General features: G+C 40.8%; 1 protein-coding gene across 5 annotated transcripts in view; it reads right to left on the bottom strand.

The window, feature by feature from the left end:
- The window catches only part of trak2 (trafficking protein, kinesin binding 2), a 21725-nt gene extending 3650 nt beyond the window's left edge, over positions 1–18075 (bottom strand). The window contains exons 1-15 of one of the 5 annotated variants that reach the window (XM_044188170.1): positions 17929–18075; positions 14337–14517; positions 12210–12395; positions 8931–8990; positions 8156–8232; positions 7954–8070; positions 6711–6923; positions 6132–6210; positions 5894–6024; positions 4294–4368; positions 3634–3771; positions 2580–2659; positions 2026–2166; positions 1639–1937; positions 143–667 (exon numbers count right to left, since the gene is read on the bottom strand). In XM_044188170.1, the coding sequence (XP_044044105.1) occupies positions 143–667; positions 1639–1937; positions 2026–2166; positions 2580–2659; positions 3634–3771; positions 4294–4368; positions 5894–6024; positions 6132–6210; positions 6711–6923; positions 7954–8070; positions 8156–8232; positions 8931–8990; positions 12210–12395; positions 14337–14391 (2176 nt within the window). In that variant the 5' untranslated portion in view covers positions 14392–14517; positions 17929–18075. Of the gene's footprint in view, positions 1–142; positions 668–1638; positions 1938–2025; positions 2167–2579; positions 2660–3633; positions 3772–4293; positions 4369–5893; positions 6025–6131; positions 6211–6710; positions 6924–7953; positions 8071–8155; positions 8233–8930; positions 8991–9237; positions 9279–10054; positions 10111–11635; positions 12128–12209; positions 12396–14336; positions 14518–17928 lie in introns of those variants that run through there. The other 4 variants (XM_044188171.1, XM_044188172.1, XM_044188173.1 and 1 more) reach the window with 4 other exon arrangements.

The following is an 18075-nucleotide window of genomic DNA, read 5'->3' as shown; positions in this document are numbered from 1 at the left end:
TGAACACACAACAAATCGGGTTGTGAGAAAAACAATCTTCCTTGTGATGGCAACAATGAGCAGTAATATGCTCATCTTAAAACTCCTCATTAAAATACATTATAGTGCACATTTTTATTTCAATATTTCAAGTAGTATTTACCAGAGGAAGATGCTGTTGTTGATGTTATGGTGCAAATCACACTTTGTGATTGGACTGTTGCTGTACAGGCTCCTGGAATGGGCAGAGATGATAGGCTGGATTTCTCAGTCACATGATGGGGTGTGGGGGTCAGACACAGGTCTGATCTCACTGAGGAGGAAGTGGTGGGTGTCCCAGGTGATGTTGGCAGAGTGGGGGAGAGAGGCGGGACAGGGAGAGGCGACACCGAATGCTTTCTGTCTTTCCTCTCCTCCGGCGTAGACGAAAAGCGCACCTTGAAGGTGATCCCGCTTTCCTCCACTTCCTCTTCCTCCTCTTCCTTACCCTGCTCTGCCGCCCCCTTCTCCAGGACACCGATCCCTCTGTGTTCTTCATCCTCCTCATCTTCCTCCATGTCAGACAGGCGGTAGACAGCATCCTGAGCCAGTGGGCAGAAACCCTTAGTCACCACCCCAGGATGGGGGTCCAGGATGGTGGCCAGGTGTGGTTTTGCCAGCTGCTGCCAGTGGTGGAGCGTCAGTGAGCCTAACAAAGAAATGAGTATTACGGTTTGATGTACCAATAAAAAATGTCCTTATAGTCACTGAAAACTTTTCAGTCAGAAGTTGAAAGCACCCAGAACCAACCTTACAAATGTTATCCGTTATCCTTTGTGTTTCCTAATGAACAAACTGGATTGCAAAAGCAGCCAGTGATTTTTGGAAGTTGCCATGGCAACTGCTTTAAAAGAGTTATGTTCATCTCCTGGAGGCATTGACAGTTTTAAAGTAATTTTTCATTGCAGTTTTCATTGTAGATTTTGCCGATGAAACTGGGAGCCAGTTGCACCAGCTCTCTGTTAGTTCAAACTTAGCCTAGTTGTAACGTGTTGGATTAAGTGGAGATATACACATCACTAAATTAAAATTGGTTCCACCACACAAACTAGTATATACAGTAACAGCCAGGTGTAACGGTTGCAGAGCTAACTCAACTAACTCTCAAACACACATATTTATCCATGTATGCAGATATAAAAATAACAAAGCAACACCTACTTTTACAAAGAATTCCTACCAACTGATCACTTAAGTTTTTACTAGCTAAGACATTTCCATTGTTTCACAGACATGTGTAACATTTTATCTGGCATAATCCTAATCCAAACGATTAGGATTACAAATTTACAAGCCATTTATTTCCTACTTTGGGTGTGAGTAGAGGAAAGGGCCCTCACCAATAATTTTTTTCCACTTTTCCCCAGAGACTGATCTAGAGCTGATGTGACAGAGCCTGAAAATGCTGCATCTAATGGAGAAACGCCGTTAGAATAGTGTTCTACATGCAGCATGCAAACTCTATGTGGCATCACTGGCTTTTTGGTTCAAATTTAATCAGTTACACATCAAATTGCTTTCGACAGCTGCTCCACTAGCTGCTTTGTGGTAAACAGAAAAGGACTGCAACTGTACAGGGAGGCTTCCAGGCACAGCTGGACGGATAACTTAACACTTTACCTTCCATGGGCTTGACAATCTGAAGCTTTTCAGGCAAGAAGGTCTTGAAAAGGCTGGAGCTGATGGAGAGATCTGACAGGTTGGAGAAAGAGGAGAACATGCTGCCCATCGGTGAGCTGCAGCCGCTGCCCTCCCCATCTGCCTCTGCCCCTGCCAGCGACTGCAGCTTCTTCTCGCGCTCCGCCTGGAAGAACTGACGCTCGCACAGGAAGTTCTGTCGTCGCAGCGACAGCCGGTGGAGGGCTCTGGTCAGGTCGTTTCCTCCTGGACAGCCAGGTTGGCCCAGTCGCACCTCCTCCCTGCAAACACAGACACATTTATTGAGCTGAAAGGGTCCAAACTTCAGTTAAAATGCAAGACAGGAAGTGAATATTCTTTGCAACAAACCCCTGAGTGGACTGGAAGGGCTGTGCAGTCATCACTAGAGAGCTCTGTCCTGAGCCGGGGATAGGAGGGGTGGCCGAAGCTGCCCGTGATGCTGAAGCATTGACGGAGCGAACTGTTTGGAAGACTCGCTTGTGGGATATTCTGCAAGGAGAGGAGGTCAAAGGTCAGAGACAAGGTCCACAAATTGACAAGATACTGTAGGCTACTGAACCAGTTAGTGAAAGCAGCTGTTATGTCCATGAGGTTGATTATAACTTGCAATATCACTGCCATCTGTCCAAAAGACTAGTGATGTAAATAAATGTGGATTATTGGACTTTAAGTGCCCTAGAAATGCAGTTTGGTTTTATGTGAAGAGCTATAAAGAGGACTCAATATATCACAGGCACACTCACTAAATTCACCCAATGAGTCTGTGTCGGGAAGTGGGATTTAATTGTTGTTAAGTAGCAGCAAATCGAACCAGCCTCCCCAGTCTCAACCTGAGGACTGTCTCAGTAAGACAAAACCCAAAAGTCTTTTTCATTAGATTTGGTGAAGTTTGGGTTTCTGACCTTTGGTCCTGAAAGGTGCTCTCTTCCTCAACACTCAGTTCTCTCCTCATGGTGCCCTCGATCTCCGCTGCCAGAGAGTCCTGTACACACACACACACACACACACACACACACACACACACACACACACACACACACACACACGTTTAAAGATGCCCTCTAGAGTTTTCTTGTAAACAAAAGAAAGTTATGTTTACATTCAGCGTTTAGCTGTATTCACATTATAGTTCGGCACAGGATTCTTTGGGGGAATCTTAGTTTCTATTTGCAAGTTTTATAATTTCACTAAAGACTACAGGTTACAATATGAACATAGTTGTTAAATCACTATACAGACTCAATCAGCATTTTTAAACAAACCTTGTAATTCAGTCTGAAAGCTGGTATTTCACCCAGCGCATTAATATATACACAATAACAGAGGCACGTGCGCAAGCCATTTTCAGCAATAATGTGAATACAGCATTTCTCACCAAAATGCATTGTGCACATCCTTGAGGTCTAACAAACGTGTTGAATGCATTTGCTTCCTCATAAAACATCGGCAAAGCTGATTTTTTGAATATTCTGTGCAGTGTTTACATCTTTGTTTCCTAGCTTACCGTCTTCCTCACAGCCTTTATTGACGCACTGCTATGATTCTTGCTTGTTACCGCCACCAGGTGTCAATGAGCAGAATAGCATTGCGGTAGGAATGTTTAATGTGTTGCGTGTGTCTATACAATACAAACATGGGGAGCCACTTTGTACCTTGCTACTAGTGGTCAAAAACTCCACAGGGGTTAAATGGCATAACATACAAGCACCATTTTTGAACCCTGTTGAATTAAGACTTTACATGGCAAATCTGTGTCCAAGAGGAAATAAACTAAGCAGCAACTGTAAAATGTATCAGTACATTTACATATACTGTACTGATAGGCACATTGCTCTGGAATTTTTGCTTTTTGTATCTTTATTTAAGTAGTGTGAATTTGTGTCTCAGGACTCTCAGTTCTCTTTCTATCTCCTTCTCTGCGCTGCTACGTAAAACTTCAGAGTGTGTTCCTCTCACCATGGGGTAGAGGCCGTAGGAAAGGTGCCTTCGCATCCCAGCAGAGGGAGTGTTTTTACTGCGAAGCGCCTTGATCTCCTCCTGGGATTCATGGAGCATCTCTACACACTCCGCATTCCTGTCCGCCAACTCGTTCAGCTGCAACACACACACACACACACACACACACACACACACACACACACACACACACACACAAGCAGTGGTTATTTAAATGACTTTGTTTCTGTATGGAGCAAATAATTAAGCAGAGGAAAGTCTTTAAATATTAAATTAGGCATGTATTCAGACTGTAATTGTATAATCTTATTTGTCAATTTAATTGTCTTAAACAAATTGCTAAACCTATTCATGGATTTACAAAATTAACATAATTACTAATTAAAGAAAAATGCAACCACTATTTAAATGAGGCACTTAAACTATTATAATTTACCTTTATTATTTATTTTTTGAATTCTATTTAATCAAAGAATCACTGAATTTAATAATCTGGGTTAGTATATATATGTGATTTGCTGTAACATTCTAAAACTTACAAAAACAGTGTCATGGATACTGTATGTTAAAGCTACAAAGCTAAACATCTGGGATTTAGGTTTATTCAGGAATCCATTCATACATAAACAGAGAAGTTCCTGTGCGTGTGAGAGACTGTACCTCTGCTGTGAGCTGTCTCTGAGCATCTTTAGAGGCCTGCAGGTGGATCCTCAGCTCCTCTTTCTCCAGAGCCAGCTGCGGAGAAACAACACACAACATAAGCATTTAAACACAGACACACACTCGCACGATAAATGTATTCACTTGTGAATTGTGATAACCAAAGACAATGTCAGGCCACTGTGACACCATTCATTTCTTTATACCTGGATGTAATAAAACATCACTACTCCGTAGAAAAGATACAACCTATCTATATGGGAGTTGTAAGACAAGTTCTTATAGTAATGTAAATATATGTAATTCAGGGCTATGATTAAAGACATTTTTTTTCCTATTTAAGCATTATACATAATATAAGACAAAACTGGTCCAGCAGTGAGGAACTTCTTGGGATTCTGGTATGAAAAAAAAATTAAAAGAAAATACACGGTTTGGTCTGACCATGTGCCATAGATATGTGCCAAAACCTCTTTTTTTATATGTTCATGTTATAAACTCTAACTCAAACTTTACCGTATTGAACATTGAAGGGATTAAGGCCACTAATCAGGACAAAGTCATTGTTTTGAAGTCACAGGTAAGTCTCAAGTCTAGGCTTTGGAGTCCCAAGTCAAGTCCAATTCCTAAACTCTTTATTTCCCGTCCTAAATAAGTCATTAAGCAACCGCCAAATTTAATGTCATTTAAAACTTCTAAACAGAGTAACAGTGTAGTAAATTTACAGGAATAACGAATGCTTTTTAAAATGTGCATTATAAAACTATTAATTAAAGTTTGTAACATTTAAAAGCAAAATGATCAGGTGCGCCTTGGTACATTATCCCTGTGACTAGGTTCGGGGTTTGATTGTCTGTTTGTTTTTGGGTTTTTTTTAAATGAATCTATTTTGATGATGACAGTTTTGTATCCCTTATGGAATACATTTGTCTTCAAATTTGTAACAATAGAAATAACTGACGGTGTAGTCCCTCATTCGTCCAGGAGTGTTCTATCGTTGAAAAGGTTTCAGTCGTAGTCATCTGGACACTGTTTTCGGGAGCCGAAACATCTTGATTCTGAAAACAGTGTCCAGATGACTACGACTGAAACCTTTTCTACAATAGAAATAACTAAAATTACTAAGATTTCATTGAGATCTGCCAGTTTTGAGTGACAGTGTAATTTTTGGTCACATTGAAACAAACAACAGGTATAACCTACTTACTCAGCACACCTTATTTTTCACCCAGAGTCCTGATTCAGAACGATTACATTGTTCATCTTAAAACATTGATATAATCTGAAGTTTAATTGGGAGATTTCCACTACTGAAAATGACGTGATCAGCAGGAGTGATGCTTCTTTTACCTCACAAGTGATTTTTGGCCATTTTGTGCTTGGGGACAATAACAAGTCATTCCAAGTCAAAAGTCCAAGTGAAGTCACAAGTCACTGGTTGCCAGCCTTGACAATTTTGTCAAGTCCAGACTTCAGTCATCAGATTCATGACTTGTGTCTGACTCTAGTCCAAGTCATGTGACTCAAGTCCACACCTCCGGTGCATACAGTATATAATGTGTAACAGTAGTTCAGTCGTCCCACCTCCCCCTCTCCTCACCTCCTTCACTCTGTGTTGCAGCTCTACTATCTGGGAGAGCAGCTGAGCGATTTCCTCCTGGTGTCTGAGCAGCTCCTCGTTCTTCTGAGACAGTTCATCTGTCAGAGACACCATCTGGCTGTTGGACTCACCTAAAACCAACACACACAGTTAAAATGAGCTTTCCAGACGTGAGACTGTGTCTTTTGAGTGTAAATGCGTGTGTGTGTGTGTGTGTGTGTGCGCGTATCTCACTCACGGAGCTCCTTGACACAGTCGCTCACTAGCTGCTGCTCCTTCTCCTCATAGGTGATGGTGTCTCTCTTCAGTTGAAACGCCTGGAGTGGAGATGTTGAGAGGAACCAGTCAGCACTTCCAACATCATATTTGTAATTAACATACTGTTTTTGCTGACAACACACCTTCTCATCCTAAAGGACCTTCTGTAAACAGCGTGTTTATAAAAGCTTACAAAAAAGGTACTGAAACACCAACCTGAGGGGTAAATCCTACAACTTCCTCTTAGAAGTGTAAATGCCACAGTCTATTTTTGCAGGGGAACAATCTATTTTGGTTGTATTACAGTATGTTCTTTAAATCAATCTTCCCTTTTTTAAATTCAGATGTTGACATCAAATCAAACCTTATGGCACACGATAAAATGCACTGAATTTTCTGGCAAAAGCTGCCAATCCTCTTGGTAATTTGCATCAGTAATTATACTAAATTCTCAAAATGTGGTTATGATTTAAAGCTTCCCATTTCACTGCTATTATTTTCTGTTCCAGTGTTTCAGTGTCTCCACTATAACCTCATCTATCCTATGTATACCCCGTACCTCAGACCTCAGTGTCAGGTTCTCCTCCTCCAGCTCCTGCAGCTTGCTCTGCAGAGACTCCAGCTGGCTGAGTGCTGCGGCGGTTCCCCCCGGGGGCTGAGGCTGCCGTAGCGGCGTGGACACGCTGGAGTCGGTCTCGCTCTCCTCCGAGACGCTGGCCACCATCCGCAGCAACTCGTCCTTCTTACTGAGCTCATGCTGCAGCTGGTGAACCTGGCCAATGGGGAATGGTTTGGGAAGAGCGATTACTGTGTGAGTCAGAGCTGTTTATGCAGTATACACAAAAAAATGTTTCTTACAAACCACCTTTTTGTTTGAAAAGTGGCAGTTTCTTTTATTTGCACTACAGCTAAAACATTTGAGAAGCTAATTTCTAATCAATTATCACAGTACACTGATGATTTCAATATTTGATCTCCATTTCACTCTGGATTTAGTTCTAATTTCTATACTACTATTACTGCTGTCAGTCAACAATTACGTATTGTCATCTTTATACAAAGGTCAACTTACAGGTGCAATTTTTATTGATATAACGAAGGTTTCTAATTTGGTTGATCATTATCTCCTTAATACATTTTACTCTATTGGTGTATCTCAGGCATTATTTTGGTTTAAATCTTATCTTCATAACAGCTGTCAGTGGGTTTCTTTTCACTGCAGTCAATCAGATTATTTAACTATTGAGAAGGGTGTCCCACAAGGAACTATTTTAGAGCCATTACTTTTTTGTTCTCCATTCAGTTATATGCAGATGACATCGTTATATACATACTATATATACTAATTCTAACGTAACTAAAATACAAAGTTCTCTGCAATCAGCGTTTTCTCCTTTTCAAAACTGTTTTTAAACAAGAATCTTACATAAATAAGGCTGTTTGGTAACACATTCTATTGTATTATAGCACATTAATAATGTCTGTACATTTGTTTTGAGGTGTCCTTGTCGTACGTGTAATTGTTTCATGTACGTGTAATTGTTTCATGTCTGATACCCCTAACTCTAGGAGACATTTTCATTGGTTGCTTTTTTGTTTTTAAATGCATTTACTTTAAATATCTTTAATAATTAAATAATAAAACAGCTTTTAGTTCCATTTAGATCATCATACACACTCACTACTCTCTCGTTTTTGTGCCTCTAATGTCTAAAGAAATTAGGAGGAAAAAAAATTAAAGCACAATTCTCAAATTAAAATTTTGAAATAAACAAAATAAATAACTAGCATGTATAAGCTACCTGGTCCAGGGCCTGTGCTAGCTGCTCCTCTAAGGCCTCATTGCGTTCCTGCAGCAGATGGTTCCTCTGCAGAAGTGACTGACCAATCCGAGCTGCCAGCTCCAAGTCTCTGTCCCGCTGTCCAATAAGAGCACAAGCACCCAGAGTCAATCAGCCAATTAGATGCTGGTTAGTTAATTGTTATAAGTGAGGGTACACCTACCTCAGCCAAAAGGTGCGTGACCACTTCCATGTCATTGTAAGTCTTGGTCATCTGCTCCACGCGATCAGCACTGAGGACTGGCCAGAAAGAAAATGTTACTTTTAGGAGACACACAAGCAAACACACACACATGCAATCTATTAGGCACATTGTGGCATGTGCATGCAAAATGTGCACACAAAAACAAAAGCATTTAAAAGTAAACATAAAACCATCATATCACCCCAAACTAATGGACACAGTTCTAATAAAAATGACTGACCACAAGCAATGTGAGAAGCCACTTGTTCAAAATCTGCTTATTTACTGTAGCCACATTTACTGTACATTTCTCTGCATGCTGAAGTTGGCATCAGCAGCCAATCATGAACTATTGTGGTTAAGGTATATTGCTGAAACACTACTGAAGCCATTTGATGATATAGAACCACAACATGGCAATGTGGTTGCTAGAGGTCTGAATGTAATGAAGCCACAATAGCCCTATACAGACATAAAAAGACTGCACACACACACACACACACACACACTATACAGTGCTACAGTACTACAAGCTGTCTACAGTGGCAGACAGCAGACCTATACTATGCAAATCTCTTGTCTGCTGTCATCCGCATGCAAAAAGCAGAGAGGGGCTGCAGGTCTGTGGCTCTGGAGTGGTTCCAGAGAGAAGTGCAGTTGTCAGAGCCACATTGTGGACCGAAGCCCCTCTCTCACACTGGAGCTAAATGATGAAGTCGCAGAACAGAACAGGCAGATAGAGAGAGAAAGATACCTTTGGAGAGGCTCTGAGAGCCGGGGTGGGAATAAGAAGAGGGCTCCAAAGCAAAATACGCTAGTGAGAGAAAGGAGAGAGGCAAGAAGGGAAAGTTCAAAAAGGTGTACAAGCAACCAGCTTGTTTTAAGATGAATGGGACAAAAAGACAGAAAGAAAGAAGGAAGGAGCAGCACAGAGAGGCAAGACATAATGAGAAGTAAGAGAAGCTGAAGGTGAAAGCTGAAGCTTCAATAAATCAACTTCATATAGAAACATTAGTTTGTTGAGAATCTACACATCAATTAGTTTGATCCGCTTTTAGCACCTGAGTGGGTGTCACCAACGCTGCACCGCTCCCCCTTCCACCTGTTTAGAGAAAAGTGGCAACTCTAATCACTGAAACATTGCCTTTTACTAAAGAATCATTTCACAGACTGAGGACAGACTCCGGACTCTGCACCTAAATGTAGCCCCAATGGGCTAACAAAACTACATTTTTAATATTGTCTTTTGCTTTTTTGGTTATATTTGCAGCAAAAGATTAACTTTGTGATACCCTATTTGATTTCAACACTTACATATACAAACACACACAGTCTAGTGTTGTTTTAAGTATAATTAATACTGCAATTGAAATAAGGCACACTGAATCGATTATGTAAAAATAATAATACTTAAAATTGCAACTATTGACTGCAATCAAATTATTGTATGGTATATATGCACTCCTTAACCACACAAAAGACTGACAGATGACTGGGGTATTTTTCATCATACAGTGTTACACATCTTCGTAGCTCAATTTCTCTCTCCTCTCTGTTCTTATGTACATTCATTATGGTGAAACAATCTACATTTCAGCAGGAATTAAATGTAATAAGCAGTGCTAGAAAGCCTCAAGTGAAGCAGCTGCTCTAATGGATGAGAGCTGTCGTCCAGTAATCTGAGGCCCACAGTGACCTCTGGATCTGGATACCGCACTCCCCTGCAACAACCAACGGTTAAAAATAACCTCTGACCAACAGAGCTATCTTTGTTACACACAGGAAGATGGATGTGTGCATACACAATGCATATCATTTCTCATGTTACTGTACATTTGACGCCAAGTGTGTTTGTCTCACACACACACACACCTTTACCTGCTGGGAAGAGTATGATGTCGATGGTCTGGTTTGATCATCATCTACCAAACGCTACATCAAAAACTAAAGATATTACTCTAAATGCAGTCACACACAGCACACACATAGTGAAACACTAGTGTGGGTTGTGTTCACTTGGAGATTGATGATTGATTCATGGTTGGTTGGACCTTTGGCACTAATAAACTAGCTACATCAGCTGCAGGTACAACATTTGTTTATTTGACTAATTGTAACACCGAATTTGAAAGCTTAGTGTACGAAATAATTACAAACACAAAAAAGTTATCGATTCTACTGGGTAAAAATGCTCATTTAAATGGATCAGTTTTGCTCAAATGAATGTGAAAGTTAGGGGACAAAGGTCAAGTCAGGACAGAGACAAAACAAACAACACTGTACATTCCATAGATCTTACACTTGTGTTGCTGATGTGGTTTTGTGAGGTTGGATCAGGCGGGACAAACACGTGTGAGGTCAGAGTAGCCAAGACTAGAAAGTATTAGAAGCGGGTTGATCCTCTAAGTGAATTCTCCATGTGTCATCACTTTACACTGACAAAACCACATGCTCATATATAATTAAAAGACTAAGCTACAGCAACAAGTTCTGGTTGAAATACAGTAATATCTGCAAATACTTCTAAATTGATTTTACACTTCATGAAGAATGAAATGTATGGGGTTCACTGCGTTATGATTCCTCAAATAAATATACTTTTTACACATCAGAGTTGTCATTGTCTAAAGTTTTTGCTGTTCAAACAGCATTTTTGCCAAGTCTGCACCAGACAGCTCCCTCTTCCAATTTCACAACATGACACAAAAATGGGATACTTGATACTCGAGATGATTGTATCATCATATAGGCGTATTGTAATATTTAGGCTATTTAAACATTGTCAGCATTGTCTAAATAGGTCAAAACCGCACTTCTCTAAACGCTCTCACACATTTCTTCATACATTTGCTTTAGAACAACCAGGAGGCATTCGAATATTAACATGCCATGCTTCTGCCAGTGCACCAGGCACTATTAATAGGCACAGAAGTGGAGCAAATGTTTCACCGAGCAGGAATAAGAAACTGAGAGCCCCTTACTGTACCCCTTCTCTCACACGTGCAGTTAAAACATACACACCACCTAAACACATACCCTGCATCTACCATGTTACACTTGACAGCTTAAATCTTCTGCTTTTCATTAAACTGTTTTGACAGAAAAACAAAGCAACAAAAAGGACTCAAATACAGAGAGGAAATATGTTTTGCAAATTGTGCGTTTGTAAGAAAAACAGGAAGTCGCATCTATCCAGCTGGTAACACTGCTCCTGCATACCACAACTTGTTTGAATATAAACACAAGCATTCATTCAGACTTGCATACTTCCTGTTTTTCAAGGCTTTTACTTACACACAGTAACACACACACACTCCCCCTCTACGCTGTCACGTTCTGGCTGACCTTGCAGACATGACTGGAGCTGCTTCTGCAGTCACACCAGCTCACATGTCTCTCTCTCTCTCTCTCTCTCTCTCTGTCACACACACCGTGCACCATGCTAACGCCTCCGCTCACCTTCCATAGCGAAGTTTTCGTAAACCTCCTCATTGTGGATGTTTAAAACCGGCATGGTCCGACTCTTCTCTCTACTGTCCTGTCTTCATCCTCTATCAATCCACTCTACCCCTCCTCTTCACTCTCTGTCCCGTGACTCTGACCCTGTCTTTGAACTCAGCTACACTTAACTCTGGCTAGATCACTGGATTCCTCTTGCTCACTCTCTCTCTCTCTCTCTCTCTCTCTTCCTCACACACACACACACACACAGAGCTGTCTGGTACACACAAGCAAAGACAAACAGACACAATGACAACTTTGTGCCAAATATCCACGCTAAATCCCTGTGAGTTTCATTGAAGAGGATGTGCGCTGTATAAAATGAATCCCTCATGTGTCTAATGTACCAACACACACGCACACAAATACACCATCTGCTGTATGTAACAGTAGACAGAGAGACAGAAACAGAAAAGTTATAAAGAGACACACTTTGTCTATTTTGATCCGTACAACTGATTCAGAACTAGTGCAGTGATGTTTGCTGCCTGAATGACGCTAAAGTGAAATCTAAACACAAACACACACTTACTCATGTAGCGGAAAGTCTCCTCGGCCAGCACGGGGGAGATGGCATTGTGCTGGCCGGGGCCTTCGTCTGGAGAGCAGCTCGGGGAGACCACCCAGTCCTGGCTGTCTGACAGGTAGACGGAGCCGGCTGAACCAGAGCCCAGCGAGCCGGAGCCATAATGCCTCCCGCTGCTGCCCAGACCTTCATCTGTCGGTTAGAAGACAGATAAAATATAATCCAGGGTCCAGCATCTAATGATTACTTTCATTACTCACAAATCAAGCATTTTTTAGATTAAATAAATGATCTTCAACACTGGAAAATGTCAAAAATGGACAAAATCAAAAATGCCCAAATGAAACGGGGAAAAACAAGCAAATCATCACATTTGTGAAGCTGTAACCTGAAACAAGCTGATTTTTACTTGATAAAAAAGTGTTTAAAAGATAGAAGAAAGAACAATCAGTCAATTAACTGACAGTGTTAGCATTAATATCATTCACAGTCCCAGTAGGGACAATATGGCCTAGAATTATACAATAATTCCTAATTAAATTATTAATTGAATGAATGCGACCTAGAATCAGATTAGCGACAGAAAATTGATTAATGGATTAACCAATAAAAAAAAATGTATTAATTTATTTTATTTACTTATTAATCATTTAAAAAAGGGCCAGTATGTAACATTTAGGAGGATCTATTGGCAGAAATGTCTGTTTTCATTAGTGTATAATCACCTGAAAATAAGAATCGTTGTGTTTTTGTTACCTTAGAATGAACCGTTTTTATCTACAGAGGGAGCAGGTCCCCTTCCATGGAGGTCGCCATGTTGCACCGCCATGTTTCTACAGTAGCCCAGAATGGACAAACCAAACACTGGCTCTAGATAGGGCCTTTCGCATTTTTCGCGAGTATCGCGGCCACCATAGTTTCTCCTACACGGTTGCAACGGGAGGCTGATGCGAGCGGTATTCAAATGGTTGGAAACTGCAATTTCACCGCTAGATACCACTAAATCCTCCACACTGGACCTTTAAGTTTTAGTAAGACACTTGCCCATAATGAGACAATGAGCATCCTAGCTAATGTAGCTAGCAGTAGTGAGTGTTTGCTACAGCCTCCTGCAGCACAATCCACTGTCACTTTTTAGTTTGTAGGTGTGAAACGTCAGCCCGTAATCAATTGCAAAAACACTTTATAACTAACATTACTGCCTGCAGCAGGCAAGAGAAGATGTTTAAGACTTTTGTAAATGAAATCTAAGACTTTAAGACCTTTCGAGGGGGGGGGACCAAATTCAGCTTTTCAAGGTCTCCACATACCCTGTCTGGACAGAGCCAGGCTAGCTGTATCTGGGTAGCTGTAACCTGCTTCCAGTCTTTATGCTAAGCTAACGGCCTCCTGGCATTAGCGTCATATTAAACCTACAGACATGAGAGTAGCATCTATCTTCTCACTTAACTCTCAGCAAGAAAGCGAATAAGCGTCTTTCCCAAAATGTCGAACTATTCCTTTAACTTTGGTCGCTCTGAATAATGAAAAATGACAACAACTACCATTATACTAACAGACTGTAGGAAGTGCATGGTCCATATTTATACTCTGTAATTATTCAGTTGATGGAGGCCATAATCAGCTATAATACTGTAATACTGGTGACACATTATATTGAAAACAAATCAAGGCTTTACCTTGTTATCCTGCATCACAATGAAAATATTAAATAAAGGAATGATGAGGGATGCTTTTATTTTGTCAAAACAGTGCAGCCCTGGTGAGATGAAGAATGTCAGACTGCAGTGAATGTGTTTTGAGGGCGAGTGTGGGCTGATGAAGCATTTGAATATGTGTGTGTGTGTGTGTGTGTGTGTGTGTGTGTTTTCTTGGCTCAGGCACTGTACAAGCCAATGTCCTTCCACTTGAGCAAATTTGTGGTTTACTGGGACAGATGGGGCTAACTATAGCATCAAGCCCAAAGACAGAGCATACTGTACATCAGTGCAGCATGAGCATCATTTGAAAATTGTACACAAAGCTTACAGTTGCCATACTGCAGCCTTTGAGTAAAGATATTTCACTGATTATATTGCAGTATCAGTGTTAATTTGATACATGACACAGCTGCACACAGCACAAACACCCTACCTGTCTCAGTGCTCGACTCTTTCTTCTCCACCGCCCGGGATTTGGCTTCAAACATGTCCTGTCCTTGGAGCGGGAGGTGGTTCCCACTCGCAAACACAAAGCTGGACAGAAATCGGGAGCTGCTGTGAGATCACATCCTGTTCCAGCACTGATGGGTGGTGCAGTGCCCACACACCTTTACCTGCAGAGGGAAGCGTTAGAAGTCAAAGAAGCAATGGCCCCGTAGATGAAGATGTTAAACTCCACAAAAGGTTATAGCTCACACTGACTTTGCTCATGTTTACAAGCCAAATAACTTAGCGTCATTTCTCTTTCCCACTCAGTTGCTGACATTTAAAGCCAGATGAAAAAAAAAAAAAACAGTCCTCACAGTTTTTTTCTCTTGGACACTTAAACTGCTGATTTTCTGGCATCTTCTTCGGGGTTTGACAGATCTTACATGTCACTACAGCCATTTAAACATCAGTCAAGCCTTAAAATCTCAAGAAGCTGCAAGATTTCTACTCCCTTAAAGATAGACAAGAGATACACAAAAAGTCACTTATTAAGTTTCACAGTAGGAAATTTACAGACTAGCACAAAGCAGGCCAGCTGCTGTAACTCTGATGCATTTTCATTTCCTTCTTATTTGCCACATACTGTTTTAAGGGAGGACCAAGGGGTGAGACAGAGCCCTCCCACATCCTGTTGCCTGTCTCTGGAGGAATGAGACAGGATGCACTCTCTTAAAAGGGACGAGCTCCCAGTAGAGAATTGGGAAAATGAAAGACCAGCTGTGGATACCTGCTTCTGTACAGTAAGGCACTGTCTGTTGCTGTTTGCTAGATTTTTCTGGTTTTGGTCTCTATCTTTGGTGCTAACTGCTCAGTCATCTGACTCAGTCATCTCAGTTAGTCTGTCATGCCTAAGTGGTTATCACGGTTTTTATTATATTTATTCACACATTTCTTCTGTTCCCAATAACCCTCTGCTGCTGGAAACTTTTGGTCCTTAGTATGAGTGATGCCCCCAAAACTCTGGATCCTACACTTCCCATAGTGCAATTTCATAGCATCTTTCATTACATCCTCCCTGCCTGATAAACACTCACATCTTTCAACCTCCGCATCTTCAGTTTGTAACGTAGACTTTCAGTTAAAACTCTGAAGTCTCCAAGCCCAAGCTGAGACAAACCCCGATGACATCACTATGACATCATCTGGGTTATTTTCTCAGACTTTTGAAATCTATCTACAGAGCTACAGAAGACATTATACAACTGTTTTCACAGGCCCCGTAGTACTCCTCAAACTGATCTTCATGTGTAAAATCTGTGTAGTGCTCCTTTAAGTGGATAGAGGTGTGTGTTATTGTGCTGTTGTGTTATTTCAACCAACTATAAAAAAGAGAGAAAGTGACAGTGTTTATAGGACAAAGCTATGAATAGCTGCTTTACTAAGAGGATACTGTGCAGGGTCATACATCCTACGATCCTTTACAACCCCAGACAGATTACATGCATGCGTGTGTGTGTGTGTGCGTGCGTACTAAAGCTGAAACTGTTCACTATATAAAAAGGAGATTACTGTGCGGCACGCAATGCTACAACCTAATGTGCTGTTTACCATTAGAGGCTTGGCAGGTATAGTGTATTGACCCATTAATGACACTGGTATTGACTGACTGATATCGGAATTGTAATAGTCACATTCATATTAGGGCTAGGAACAGTGCTATGCACAAAAAATTGCAAATATTAATCATCTTTAAAAGCTACTGACATCAGTATGAGCCGGGTAAAGAAATTCTGCATCCATTATGTCCATACTCATCATAGCAACATCGTTTAGATGCAAGCTTCTTCTTTCCCCTGATTTAAAATGTCAAGGCAGATCTTGACCAAGTGCCCATGAGTCATCTCATGAGTAACACTGTCACAGCCAGACAGCTTCTTGTTTGTGATACAGCCTGGTCTTCTGATTTGGAGAGTTTAAATTTTAGAAATTAAATAAGAGATGCACTTCTAATCCCAGGGCCTCTTTAACTTCTTGACAAGGTTAAACAAAAACACTCAAAATTATAGAAAGCTAACAGATATTAAATGGAGGTCTGTGATTTACACTTTACTGACTTCACACACACACACACACACCCCCTTTGGCTTGAAAAAGCTGGAGAAAATTCTGACCACAATCTGAAAACCACCACTTAATGTTGGTAACAGAGTATTGCACATTATAAAAGGTGTAAAATGTCGGCACAGCGGCAAGATAGCAGCCCTGAAAGTAAATCTGTGAAACACAGACACAGCGGCATTATACACAACACTAGCCTGTCACAGCTGTCCCAGAGGGACTGTCTGCTTACATCAGCTTTTTACAGATCTCCCTTCATGTCTAATCTAAGCACCAGCTGAGGCTCTTATCCAGTGACCTACAACAAGTGCAGCAGTAGAAATGTCAGTATCCGAATACCATGCTCAGGTATACGCTAAGGTCAAAACACACTGTATCTCAGCATCTGCAATCAGCCCATCTTAGATCTGACAAACTGGCCAGGGCCTGAGGGCTTGCTTCAAAAGAAATAGGACATGGGAAGCAGCATGTGACACTGGCTGGACCAGAGACCTTAAATGCAGAACCAGAAACCTCTGACTGCAACATCAGCAGACAGATGAAAACAGTACAGTTTAATGTAACTACCACCTACAACATCATGAAATACTCATCTGAACAGACTGGCTGCTAATATCCATAACAACTAACCTCCATATGTGCCATCCTCCAAAAAACCTGCATCTAAAAGATGATTTACTGGTCAGTAAACCTACAGGTGAGTAAAATATGACCCAATAACCCCTTTAATTAATCCCCAGGAGCTGGTTTCCAATTCGGCATGACTCCAATACACGAAAAAAATGTTATTTGGATAAAATTTTACAATTAACAGAAATTGTTTGCGTGTAACTCCTACAGTCATCTTCCAGCTTGATGGGCTGTGGAAAAACTAGAAATCGAGGTTGTAACATACTGTTATCCAATGCTGCTTCGTGGATCGTTTAAGTGCCGAACATACCAAAACATTTTTGTTGCGTTATCATGATTTTAAGATTAGGATTTTAGAAGTTCTTGTTGAATATGGCTATGCCTCCCTCGTTGGCTAACGACACTTGCAAACAGACACACGGAGAATGCTTTATGTTCAACTGTCAATTAGCATTAACATTTACTCTGCATCTTTCTTATATTTAGTGTGTGTAATATATATATATATAAAAATAAAGGTTAATTTTCTTGTTAATATGTTAGCTAACCTATAAACAAAAATGTTTAGCAGACCAGCTATGATTTACCGTTGTATGAGTTACAGGTCAGTAGATGAGTTTGTTGAATCAAAATCTCCTTGAATTTATCCTACTATTGTATTTACTATGTGTTTAGCATTAGCTAACGTAACGTTTCACATGTTTTCCTATGCTGGGCGAGGATGACAGCTTCACTGTTGCTGTTAGCTGACAATGCCATCGCGAGCTCTAAATGGCAGCATTCCTCACGCGGGGAGCATTGTAGCATTAAAGGAATTAAAGATAATGTTTGATTATTATAAAACTTACCCTATGTCAATGTTATTCCACAGCATGGGCAATTCCAGTAGTACATGCGGTGTCTATCAATCCCTTCACCAAAACCTCAAACAATAGCGGAGAAGGGAGGGAGATGTCCAACAGCTACAAATCATCGACGTGCGACAGCAAGCCTGA

The sequence above is a fragment of the Siniperca chuatsi genome, linkage group LG24, assembly GCF_020085105.1.
Source record: "Siniperca chuatsi isolate FFG_IHB_CAS linkage group LG24, ASM2008510v1, whole genome shotgun sequence".
Lineage (NCBI taxonomy): Eukaryota > Metazoa > Chordata > Actinopteri > Centrarchiformes > Sinipercidae > Siniperca > Siniperca chuatsi.
This window is presented reverse-complemented; position numbering and strand designations above follow the sequence as displayed.